The 12125-nt window shown below is 48.1% G+C and overlaps 1 protein-coding gene across 2 annotated transcripts in view; it reads right to left on the bottom strand.

The window, feature by feature from the left end:
- Positions 1-11141, bottom strand: part of MKNK2 (MAPK interacting serine/threonine kinase 2) — a 34767-nt gene extending 23626 nt beyond the window's left edge. For both annotated transcript variants that reach the window (XM_084826027.1, XM_084826028.1), the window contains exons 1-3: positions 11048-11141; positions 9307-9458; positions 578-659 (exon numbers count right to left, since the gene is read on the bottom strand). In XM_084826027.1, the coding sequence (XP_084682153.1) occupies positions 578-659; positions 9307-9354 (130 nt within the window). In that variant the 5' untranslated portion in view covers positions 9355-9458; positions 11048-11141. The remainder of the gene's footprint in view (positions 1-577; positions 660-9306; positions 9459-11047) is intronic.
- Between the last annotated feature and the right edge of the window lie 984 nt (positions 11142-12125).

The following is a 12125-nucleotide window of genomic DNA, read 5'->3' as shown; positions in this document are numbered from 1 at the left end:
TTGCCCATAGACTGGGGGTGTTAACCCCTCCCTCACCCCCAAATGTAAGACCAGGGACAGAGTTGGGGAGGGGGAAGCCATTGCAAACGTAGCCTTGTAGCGCCTCGTGAAAACCTTGTCCCTCCAAAACTTGGACGCTGTGCAGGAACAGTCCCACGTCCTGCAATTCTAAGGGTTATCATGTGTCCAATGTTTGTGTGAAGTCAAGTCTTGGCAACTTCCACAATCTTGCAACATAAAAAGGAGCCCATGGTCTGCACATGGCCCAGCATCCTGTCTCCGTCAGCAGCCAGCCAGATGCCCTAATGGGAGGCCCACAAGAAGGGCAGGAAGGCAAAGGCCCTCCCCCTTTTGTCCCCAGTGCCCAGTATTCAGAGATAGACCACCATGGAACATGGAGGCTCTACTGAACTTTTGTGGCTATTAAACAGATCCTCCGCCATGAATCTGTCTAATCTCATGACTTAAAAAGCAGGCTTACAAACACTCGCCTTGGGTAACCCTCCCCACTGTCAAAGCTTCCATTCCTTCCCCCCCACCACTTCAAAAAAAAATCAGGGAAGACAATGGAGCTCACCGGGCCGAGAGGGGCATTCGAAGTTGAAGACAGACTCCAGGTGATTTGATTGGGAGAATTCCAGGTTGAAGGGATTCTGGCCCTGGAAGGACAGGAGAAAGGAGAGTCACATGCAGGTATAACTGAGAATAAAAAGAGGAGGGGAAGCACATATACAGTAAAAACAATGAAAAAAAGAAAATGGAGAAATCCCAGGTGCCTATAGGAAAAGGTTTATTATAGTTCTTTTTTTTAATTGAGCCAATAAAGAACTATAATAAACCTTTTCCTATAGGCTTCTGGGATTTCTCCATTTTCTTTTTTTCATTGTTTTTACATGCAGGAATAAGCCAGAATTAAGAAGTGTAGCTACAAGACAAAACCCCATTTTCCAGGACAGTTGAAAGGGACTGGCAGGGGACTTCCTATATGGGGTTCTCTCTCACCCATTATCTCATTTAAAAAACCAGTTAGATCAAACACTGCTGGGGGTGGGGGACAGGGTTGGCTGGAAAGCTGCCAGTTGCCCACCCCTCCTCACGGTTTCACAAGGTCACTGCTGATATTCTCTTGGCAGTTCTGACATATTTTTTGTGAACCACCCAGACAGCTTCAGCTATTGGGTAGTATAGAAATGAGATGACATGAAATGAATAAATAAATAAATAAATAAAAAATTTAAAAATCTAACTTGCACCCTGCCCAGTCAGTATTGTGAGCTGGGCTTGTAAACAGACACTCACCTGTCCACCCAGCACACTTCACCAAGTTAATTTTCATCATTGCTTCCTTTAGGCCAACAGTGACTAATGGGCCCATATTGGCAGGCAGCCTACTACATCAGTTTATACCCCTTTATCATCAGAAACAGGGGAGGGGTTCATAGAACCATAGAATCACAGGGTTGGAAGGGGCCTCCAAGACCATCAAGTCCAACCCCCTCCTCAATGCAGGAAGCCTGATTCCCAGGCGGTCTCCCATCCAAGGACCAACCAGGGCTGACCCTGCTTAGCTTCTGAGATCAGACGAGATCGGGCACATTTTTGTTTTCCTGTAAGCCATTTTGCATATTGTTCAATAGAAAAACAGCTTAGACGTGTGTGTCTGTGTGTGTGAGAGAGAGAATCGAGTTCTTATGGACTAGTAAGTTGGGAATTTTGTTTGCAAGACTGTAATAAAACCCTAGCTGTGCACACCGTAAAGAGAAGGCTCTAGCATCTAAACTAGCTTCTCAAGTCTTTCTCTCCTCTGAACACCCAGCGAAATAAAAACAGAACTAGCCTCTCCACCAGTACACAGCTGCTGGTTCCACAGACAGCATGTGACTCAGAGGAGCCAGCCAAGGAGGTCACTCAGAAGAAGGGTGAGGTTATATAGCAGAACAAGCCACAGGCTAGTCTGACAAGCCCTGGCCAGAACGTTGTCCTGCCAGCTTGCTGGAGTTGCAGCCCGTAATGAGCTGGGAGGAAACTGTTTATTTGGAACAGGCAAGGCATGGAGAGGAACTCCCAGATGTGTCCACTAAGGTACTACCCCTGGAGGAGAAACCATGTGCTCCAAGTAGATAACGTAATTAGCGCCTCCCAGATCAGAGCTACACATTCAACAAAAATTATATGGTAGAGTCCTTCCTGGGCTAGATCGCTTCAGGAGACAAGATCATCACGGAAAACATAGATCTAGCCTACCCTGATGTGTTAGATTTCTACAAGCAGGGATTTGTTCATTTATTCATTCAAATCAGCAACTCCTTCCGAGCTGCTATTTATATTCTGAAGTAGTAGTATCCTCAGAAATTTTGCTCCTAATGTATGTAGGATGTTATCGTACCCATACATGTGATAGAAACATCTCAGTACTTTTCTGAATGAGACACTGATCCCCTCACTGCAGAAAAGCACTCTGCACGTGCAGAAAAGCACTCTGCACGTGCAGAAAAGCACTCTGCACGTGCAGAAAAGCACTCTGCACGTGCAGAAAAGCACTCTGCACGTGCTCAAGTGATTGCTTCATTACCAGTTCCATTGCAGGCCAAGCCACAGATTTAACAAGAGGACTAGACGCAAGGTGCCCATATATAAAACCCCAGTTTTACATCCCACTGTAAAATCCTGCTTCCTGCCTGCCCTCCCCACCCAAAAAACTGCCCAATGGCAAGCCAAACCTATCCCATCTCATTCCAATGTTGATCAACCAACACATGAAAACACAAGGAAACACTTAAGGACAGGGTGCCCTATCAATACATAACCTTATTAACCAGCGGCCTGAATAGAACGAGCATTCCAAATTATTACAAAATCAGTTTGGGTTGCAGAAGAATCTGCCCAGAGCAATTTTTTTTCCTGTAAACCTCGCTGAACCCCATGGCTCTGCTGACTGGGACGCCAGCCAAGACTTGGACAACATAAGATCGGCTGGCAGGCTAAGGGGGAGGCAATTCCCCCATACACACGCCCCTGGCTACAGCTCAAAGCCACTCACTCCTCCCTGAACACACACAAGTTGATGCTGCAAGGCAACCATGCGGATCTGACCAGAGCACCCCAAAGTTCAAGAATGCTCAGCTTAGTGGTTGCAAGTTTTATAAGAAAGAAAGAAAGAAAGAAAGAGAGAGAGAGGGAGGGAGGGAGGGAAGGAAGGACACACACACACATATTAATGGTGTGGGGGGGTGTCAGGAGGAGCATTGGAAGGTTTGGATGTGTTATTAATAATATTAAAGTTGTTTTTAGTTATATGTTTGCATATATTGTCTCTGTGTTTTTATGTAAATGGCTTTTAAACTTTTTATATTGTATTTTAATGTTTTAACTTCTGTAAACCGCCCAGAGAGCTTTGGCTATGGGGCGGTATAGAAATGTAATTAATAATAATAATTTTACTTATTTATTTTTACATTTCTATCCCGCCTTTTCCCCTCCTGCAAGGAACTCAAGGCGGCGTACATAATCCTCCTCCTCTCCATTTTATCCTTACAACAACGCTGTGAGGTAGGTTAGGCTGAGACTCAGCAACTGGTCCATAGTCCCCCAGTGAGTTTCATGGCCGAGTAGGGACTAGAACCCGGATCCTCCCACGTCCCAGTTCAGCACTCTAACCACTACACCACACAGGCTCTCTATTAAAAACCAAGATTGTGAAAAAAGAACTTGCAGTCTCAAGGGGAGAAAATGAGATGTCAGTGTGTCAGAGGGAGAAGTTGCACTAAGATTCAAATTAAAAAGCAATCAAGGTAATAAACTGTTTGGTGGGGGGCACATTATACTCTGGAAAGTTTCTGTGCTGCTGCCTCCTTCTGCCCCATCATGCAAAAGGAAGCGTTGGATTCTTATTTCTGGATTTGTCAGAATCTTCTCTACACACACACAGCCACCCTTATTCAGCCATTTCTGACTCCAACGTTGCACAGTTGCCTTATAACAGCCTTCCCCAAACCTGGAGACCTCCAGGTGTGCTCCACTACAACTGCTACCATCCCCAGCCACCCACAGTGGGGGTGATGAGTGTTGCTGCAGTTGAGCACACCTGAAGGGTGCCAGGTTAGGGGAATTTTCCCTATTTTCCCTATTCAATTTTCAACCTTCGCACCCAGAACGGCCCCAGCAGCCTGGCACAGAAGGAGTCCCACCCCGTGCATGCAGAACATTTTCTTTTTCTTCCCATCCGTTTTTAGAAACCACGTAACAATGCTTGCCACTGGGAAGCCGTCTTTCCCAGCGCTCTGCCCCACGGCTGTTTCTTGCTCTGCCGCTTCATTAAAAAATAGTTCTGAAATCCCACCCCCCCCACCTTGCATTCTTTTTTCTTTTCTTTTTTTAAGACCCAGCAAAAACATTGCAGAACCACAGAGGTGGTTACATAACAGGACCTCGCTGCCTCCCTCGCACCCAGACCACGAGGTACAACAGAAGTTACATCACACCCACCGCAGCGAGCAAGTTAAAAAAAAAACAAAAAAGAGTACGCACCGGTGTGTGCGGGGGGGGGGGGGAGTACACAGAGGCACACAAGGGAGCTGAAATACGCACGCGCACCCACCCCGTTCCACTCCACCCCCTCCAGCTGCACAAAACAAGAGCTTTAATACTGCACTGCTCCTGGGTTCAGCGCCAGAAGTTGTGCTATTTTAAAAACCACCACAACCTAGAACAGCTTTGTAGCGAGATGATTTTTTAAAATTTTTTTTTACATGCACGCCAGAGAACTCCGCCTTTTAAAGGAAAGACCCAGTACCAACAACACAAGCAACACACCGAAGAATCCAGCGTTGTTAGTTTAGCTTCGTTTTTTTAAGACCAGGGACACTCATTTGAGATCAGGCTGCCATTGCAGGCCTCCAAAGGCAAAGCGTCTGAAACAATTAGAAAGCCTCATGGAAAAATACTGGCAGGAAACTCCAGTCCAGTGAGCAAGGCGGGGTGGATCCAGCCAGTGCAAATTGTGCATTCAAACAGGAGAGAGGCCCCATCCTTAATTGCAAGCGGGGATGTTAAATTACAAAAGGAGAGGTGGAGTGCAAGGCCGCAACTCAACGAGTGCTTTGGGGGGGAAACAAGCAAGCAAACGTCCTCTTGCTATGTCAAATTCCTTTCAGGACACCCCAGAGTTATTTGTTTATAATCCGCCCCCTCCTCCAAGGCATTCAGGGTAACACACAGGGCTCTCCAATCCCCCTCCATTTTATCCTCACAACAGCCCTGTGAGGGAGGCTAAGCTGAGCGAGCAACCAGGGGGAGATCACCCACTGAGCTTTATGGCGGAGCGAGGACTGGAACCCGGGTCTCTTCGCTCCTCGTACAGGATGCTAACCACGGCACACTGCTCCCTTTAGCAGGGCCAGGATAGGGCTCTGGGCACTGTATCTGAATCCAGACCTGCTCGCCGAGACAATGCTCTGTAGCAGTTACTACTCTGGACTCTGACTTAGAAGTCGTGGGTTTGAATCCCTCTTCAGGCATGAAGATCCCTGGGCAATCTTGGGGCAGGGGGGCACACAGACTCACTAAGCTGTCACACAAAGCTGTTGCGACAAAAGGAGGCAGCCCTCAGGCCTGCTTTTCAGAGGAAACACAGAATGAGATATTTACAAAGGTAATACTTCATATCGGTACCAAAGGGTTCCCAGGTAGCTCACTTAACTCTAACCTCAGGCCATGGGGGGGGGGGCAGTTATGACACCCCACAAGATTAACCTGCACGCAGGCCCCATGGCAGGCAAACACTCCCAGGGTTACTTGCAATTCAAAGGGGCAGCTGTTTTGGTACAGCTAAAAGACCACCCCCTCCCCATAAATCCCTGCAATGTCACATCAGTTTGTTCTGAGGTGTACTTTCCCTGCCACATAATCAGGGGAAATGGGCATACTTTTCCAAGCCTGCCATCGTGAGGTCTAGCATCTTGGGTTTGCCTGTTTGCTTTTAAGCTGCACAAAGGTCCAAGTTTAAGGATTCTAAATATTGGGAGAGACAAGCATTCTGAAGCAGGGTGGAAGCAGTTTTCCAAACATCTGCCCTGCCTGAAAACAAATGCCTCCAAATGTGAAAATCTCAGCTTGAACCACATTTATGCATCACGTTACCGTGATGAATTCTGCCTGTGCGTAGCCATGACGAAAGTCCGGCACACCCCTCAGTCTCCAACGGGGAGCCCCAAGGGCAAAACCCAAACGCAAGCCACAACAGCTTCTGTTTCGGAGTCGCGGCTGGCCCAACCAGTCTGGCGGTGCACCCAGCAAAACCAACCCTCACGCGTTCCCAAGCGCTGCCAACCAGGACGCCGACATCCCATAATTAGGAGCAGCCATCGGCAACAGGATGTGAACAGACAGCTGGGAAAAGCAAGATGCATCACAGGACGGATCCCAAGGTTTTGAGTACAAAGCAGATTGGCAGCCCTGTAGGGAAGAATTAATAAGCAGGACAGACTTTTGAGGTTGCCAGGACACCTCCCGCTTGGACTCCGTTGCCCCACCTGTACAATGGGATCAGGGCGGCTGCCAGCATGGTGGAGGAGACGGGTGTGTCAGCGACAGCTGGAGCCATCACCACCTCTGTTCTCTCAAGGGCCAAAGGCAAAGCATATCAGGTGCAACTTAAAGAGGTTGACCCAACAGCAGTTTCTGTTCAAACCCGAGCTGCAGAAGTCCACAGCTGCCCCAGCTGGAGCACCTGCCTTTCAGAAAAATTTGGGAACTCAGAGCCACAGTAATTCTAATTCTGTGCAAACAACAGCTTGGTTTGCAGCTTAGGTCATTTAAACACATTTTGCGCAGCATCCGTCTAATTTTGCTTTGCTGATTCTGCAACCCATGCCATTTCATCAGCCATAGGAAGAGGCGCTCAGACTTCACTCCTGGACCCCATCCATCTTGTTCATTTATCCTCCCCCTCACACACACTCTCACCCCTTGGGCATTTGAGAATCGTCCAGCACACGTGAAAATGTGTTGGCAATATCTTCACATTCATAAGGGCTAGAAGCTTGGCTATTTTACTTTTAAATGTAAGTATAGAATCTCAGCAAGGTGAACTCTGCACCCCATGGCACAGTCTGTGCTTGCCACCCAACCCAGATGTTTCCACCAGAACTAGCCCACCACCCTTTCAACGAGAGGCAATATGAAGGGCGGTTGGGGACCTCCATAAAGTTAATCAGCTCATGAACTGAGTCCACACAAACACAAAGTTGCATCACTCTCCCAACATCCAGGTACGCTTCCTGGTGTTGGGAACGCACACATTTTCTGTGTCGCCTCTGGAAGGATTTTCAAAAGCCTCAACTTGCCATGAAGGTGCCACGGACTCATAGCCTAGAATTGGGCCCAGCCTAGCTCCCACCTAAACATGCCAAACCCCAAAGGAAAGCATCACTTCTGCCGACTCTGCAAAAACAGCGCACACGTCAACAGTCCCAGTGCGAAAGCAGCAGCACAAACCCCCACTAAATTCCAGTGTTAGCTCTTTTCTCAAAAGTGCTTAGAAACTACAAAGAGTTTCTGCCAGGCCATTTTCTACCAAAAAATATTGAATTAAGCCTGCCTGCCATTTTGCAGCATGAATTTTAACACACACACTCCATGAGCATGTCCCTTGCTTGATGCTTTGGGCAGTAACAGCATTGAGAGCCAGCATGGTGTAGTGGCGAGAGTGTTGGACTGGGAGTCGGGAAATCCGGGTTCTAGTCCCCACTTGGCCATGGAAGCTCACTGGGTGACTTTGGGCCAGTTACAGACTCTCAGCCCAACCTACCTCACAGGGTTGTTGTTGTGAGGACAAAAAGGAGAGAAGGGGGAGGATTATGTACACTGCCTTGGTTTCCTTGCAAGAGGAAAAAAGGCAGGATATAAATTGCAATAAATAAATTGCAATGTGAATTGTTACTGAACTATAATTTCACCCCGAAGAAATCCACCTTGACTTAGAATGTGCAGTTCCTCCGCACGGTCACTCACCTCCTTCTATTTCTTCCCCATGTTTATTTATTTATTTTTTAATCTGTAACCTCCTTGGGACAGAGACCCACAAACTTCATGCCAGCCTAAAACGCAGCGTCCATTGATGGGACTATATAAATAGCGTACATACACCAGAACCATCTGCAAAGGAATCGTAAGGTCAAAGACTGGCAGAGGGGTGAGCAAGGAAAAAGGACAGCTCCATGTTCCCAGCATCTATATAACGTTGCACAGAGCACCCGAGTTCAGAGGACAGCTTGAGAATTCTCAGTTTGAGCATCTTTCTTCCCAGATAACCTGGGTGCCTCACCTCCAAATACTGGATCAAGTCATGTATGTGTATCTTCAATTGCATTTATTATTACATTTATATCCCACCTTTTCTCCTTCATGCAAGGAACCCAAGGTGGCTTACATTATCCTCCACCTCTCCATTTTATCCTCACAACAACCCTGTGAGGTAGGTTAGGCTAAGAGTTAGTGATTGGCCCAAAGTCACCAAGTGAGCTTTAAGGCTGAGTGGGGACTAGAAGCCTGGTCTCCCCATCCAACACTCTAACCACTATACCACACTGGCTCATGTGTATAGTGGTAAAACTTCCCAGGAGCTATGCTTATATATACACTAAGAGCGAACTCAATTCTCTGAGTGCCAATCCTTATGTAGCCAAAATGGCACCACCCACAGGCATGGAGAAATCCCAAGGTTTGCAGAAGTAAAAGTTAATGGGAAAACCCCCAGTGAGGGCTGAGCATGTTCAACAGCCACAGAATGCCAGCTGACTCTTGTAGATGGGGAGGAAATGAAAATGAGTATTCTGGAAACGGCCACAGCTGGCTAGCTGGAACTATGGACAGGGGAACTGCACACTCCAACATCTTATAAACCTCTGCACTACAACGTCTTATAAACTTCTAAGAGTTATTCCCCCACCCTACTAAAAAAAACCTCATGTGTTATACAGGATCAAGGATCAGCCACCTTGCCAGATTAGGAACCCCGTGTAACTCTGAAGCTTGCACACTCCTACAACAGAAGCTCTGAAATGGTTTCATAGCAGTTTCCACTTACAATGTGCACACTCGTTACCACTTCACCACAAGATTCACAACTCATTGCCACTTTCATTACCAGAGAAAAAATGAAACCTCCAACACTTGTTTGAGAACCAAAACCAACTCTAAATGCCATCTGAAATCAGAGACCAATTTAAAAAAAAACAAAAAACAAAAAACATGAACTTAATAGTTTGACTTTGATTTGTTAAAAAAAACCCAATTATCAAACCTTACCTTGAAAGAACGGTGGAAACCTTGGACTTCAGTTTTCTTCTGCACCATCTTGAGATTTTAAAATGCAGGAAAGAGTGGTTTAAAAAAAAGAAGATTCAGAAGAATGGGGGGGGAATTTGGATGGCGCTAATTCCAATTGGCTGATGGAGACCCTGAGGAAAGGAACAGGGAGGGTGTTACAGAGTTCAGGAAGCAAGCTCCAGATCCACTGAATAGCTTGCAAAAATTTTCAAAGAAACAACTTCTCTAAGAAATAAAGGCGACAATAAAGTTTGCAGATTTTCCCCACCACCAATGTGCACACGCATATAGAGGAAACATTTAGGAACCAAGGTGATCCAGAAAATACAAACGCCAACTGAGAATCCACACAAACAGAAATGAAAAAGCAATTCTTCCCCACTGGTTCCACTCCTTCAATGAAAAAAAGACAATGAAAAGGGAGAAAGATATGCTATGGCCCAACACAAAACAGCCCTGCAAATCCTTAAACATCATCATCTATATACTAGTGCTTCTGATCTTGAATATAGAGGCCTTTATTAGGAAGGGCTTTTAAGAGGGTAAAGAGGATTGCACCAGATATTTATTCCTCTGTGCAGTAAAGCAATGCAAGCGTCTGCATCGTATTTTTTCAAAAATAGATGTGCAGCATAAAACAAAAATTGAGCAAATTTAGGTTTTGGAACTACAGGGTGGAATTGAGAAGGTCTCCTCTAAGCAAGGGGGTGTGCGCATCATGCAGAACACACATCCCTCTCTCTATCTGTTCATAACATTACTGAAGATAGATGGGGTGAGGAGAGAGAGAGACCCCCAAAGCAACAAAGACCAATTATAGACCAATTATATATAGCCATTCCGGGAATATTTGGGGGAGACCCAAAGATTTAGGAAAGGAACCTCCAAAGTTTGCACATGGACAAAGATTCCAACTCTCAATTTTATCTCCCTCCCCCTGCCCTAAATCTGCAATGGGGGGGGGGGGGACACACTGCACTGTAGACACACAACCCCTTGTTTTTCCAGTGGGGGTGAACTGATTTGCAATCAACCCCTTTTTTTCCTTAAAGGGGGGGGTATATCTCCCCACACACAAACACACACACACACACACACACACATCCTGGATGGAGGGGGCGTGATCACCTCATTCCCATGAGCTCATTTTCCATTATTGCATGCATTTGCTAAAGGGGGGGCGGAATCATAGAGGGCGATTTAAGGGAGGAAAGGGTATCCCACCCCGCAACATCTCTTCCCACCCGCTTGCACCAGAAGAAACCAGCCCCTTCAATACAATCAGGCACATCTGTCTTTGGGGGGGGGGGCTCATTTCCTCCCCACTGCAATCTCCTGGATGCTGGGGGCAAGGAAGGGCTGCCCAGTCAGCCTCCACTTTTCCTTTCACACTGCAAACCCCCCCGCCCCGCAAAGACACACACACTGACACCCGCCCCTCCGCAAAACGCAGGCAGGCATGCCCGCTTTTTGCAATGACATGCAAGGACCCGGCAGTTTGCAAGAACAGAAAAAAGCAAAGCAAAAAAGGGGGGGCGGTGCAATACTCCCCGGGCCTGGGGGGTGTGAGGGGGGTCCACTCGCCTCCGCCCCACCCCCATTTTGCAGAAATACAGACACTTGGGAGATGCCTTTGCAACAGCAGAAGGCCAGTCAAGATGGAGCGGTCGGGGGTCTGGATCTCTCTCTCCTCCGCACCCCCGTGGGGGGTCTCGCTTACCGAGCTCGGGCTCCGCAGTGCTGGCGCGACTGCTGATGGAAAAGGCACAGCCCGGCTCTGGCGGCCGCTCGAGGGACGGGAAGGGAGGCTCCGCGGGAGGGGGCGGCCGGCCGCCCTTTATATAGGCGGCCCCGCAAAGCGCCGGCCCTCTTGCATCAGCTGAGCCGCTGCACGGCCCGCCCTGGCCCGCCTCCTGGAAGGGGGAGAAGAGAGAGAGGGAAAGAGAGAGAGAGAGAAAGCAAGCCAAGCCAAGCCAAGCCAAGCCAGGCGTTGCGCTAAGCATGTGCAGAGTGCCTCCTCCCGGAGAGAAAGAGGAAGGAAGGAAGGAAGGGCTGAGTGTACCGCTAAGCATGTGCAGAGTGCCTCCTCCCGGAGAGAAAGAGGAAGGAAGGAAGGAAGGAAGGAAGGGCTGAGTGTACCGCTAAGCATGTGCAGAGTGCCTCCTCCCGGAAAAAAAGGCAGGAAGGAAGGGCTGAGTGTATTGCTAAGCGTGTGCAGAGTGCCTCCTCCCGGAAAAAAAGGCAGGAAGGAAGGGCTGAGTGTATTGCTAAGCGTGTGCAAAGTGCCTCCTCCCGGAGAAAGCGGAAGGAAGGAAGGAAGGAAAGAAAGAAGGGCTGAGTGTACCGCTAAGCATATGCAGAGTGCCTCCTCCCGGAGAAAAAGGAAGGAAGGAAGGAAGGGCTGAGTGTACTGCTAAGCATGTGCAGAGTGCCTCCTCCCGGAGAAAGAGAAAGGAAGGAAGGGCTGAGTGTACCACTAAGCATGTGCAGAGTGCCTCTTCCTGGAGAAAGAGGAAGGAAGGGCTGAGTGTACTGCTAAGCATGTGCAGAGTGCCTCCTCCTGGAAAAAAGGCAGGAAGGAAGGGCTGAGTGTATTGCTAAGCATGTGCAGAGTGCCTCCTCCCGGAGAAAGAGGAAGGAAGGAAGGAAGGAAGGGCTGAGTGTATCGCTAAGCATGTGCAGAGTGCCTCCTCCCGGAGAGAAAGAGGAAGGAAGGAAGGAAGGAAGGAAGGGCTGAGTGTACCGCTAAGCATGTGCAGAGTGATTCTGCTCCTTCCTCCTCCAAGGGAGAGAAAGAG

The sequence above is a fragment of the Heloderma suspectum genome, chromosome Z (assembly GCF_057233095.1).
Source record: "Heloderma suspectum isolate Gila_16-S chromosome Z, 16-S_ref, whole genome shotgun sequence".
Taxonomy (NCBI): Eukaryota; Metazoa; Chordata; class Lepidosauria; order Squamata; family Helodermatidae; genus Heloderma; species Heloderma suspectum.
This window is presented reverse-complemented; position numbering and strand designations above follow the sequence as displayed.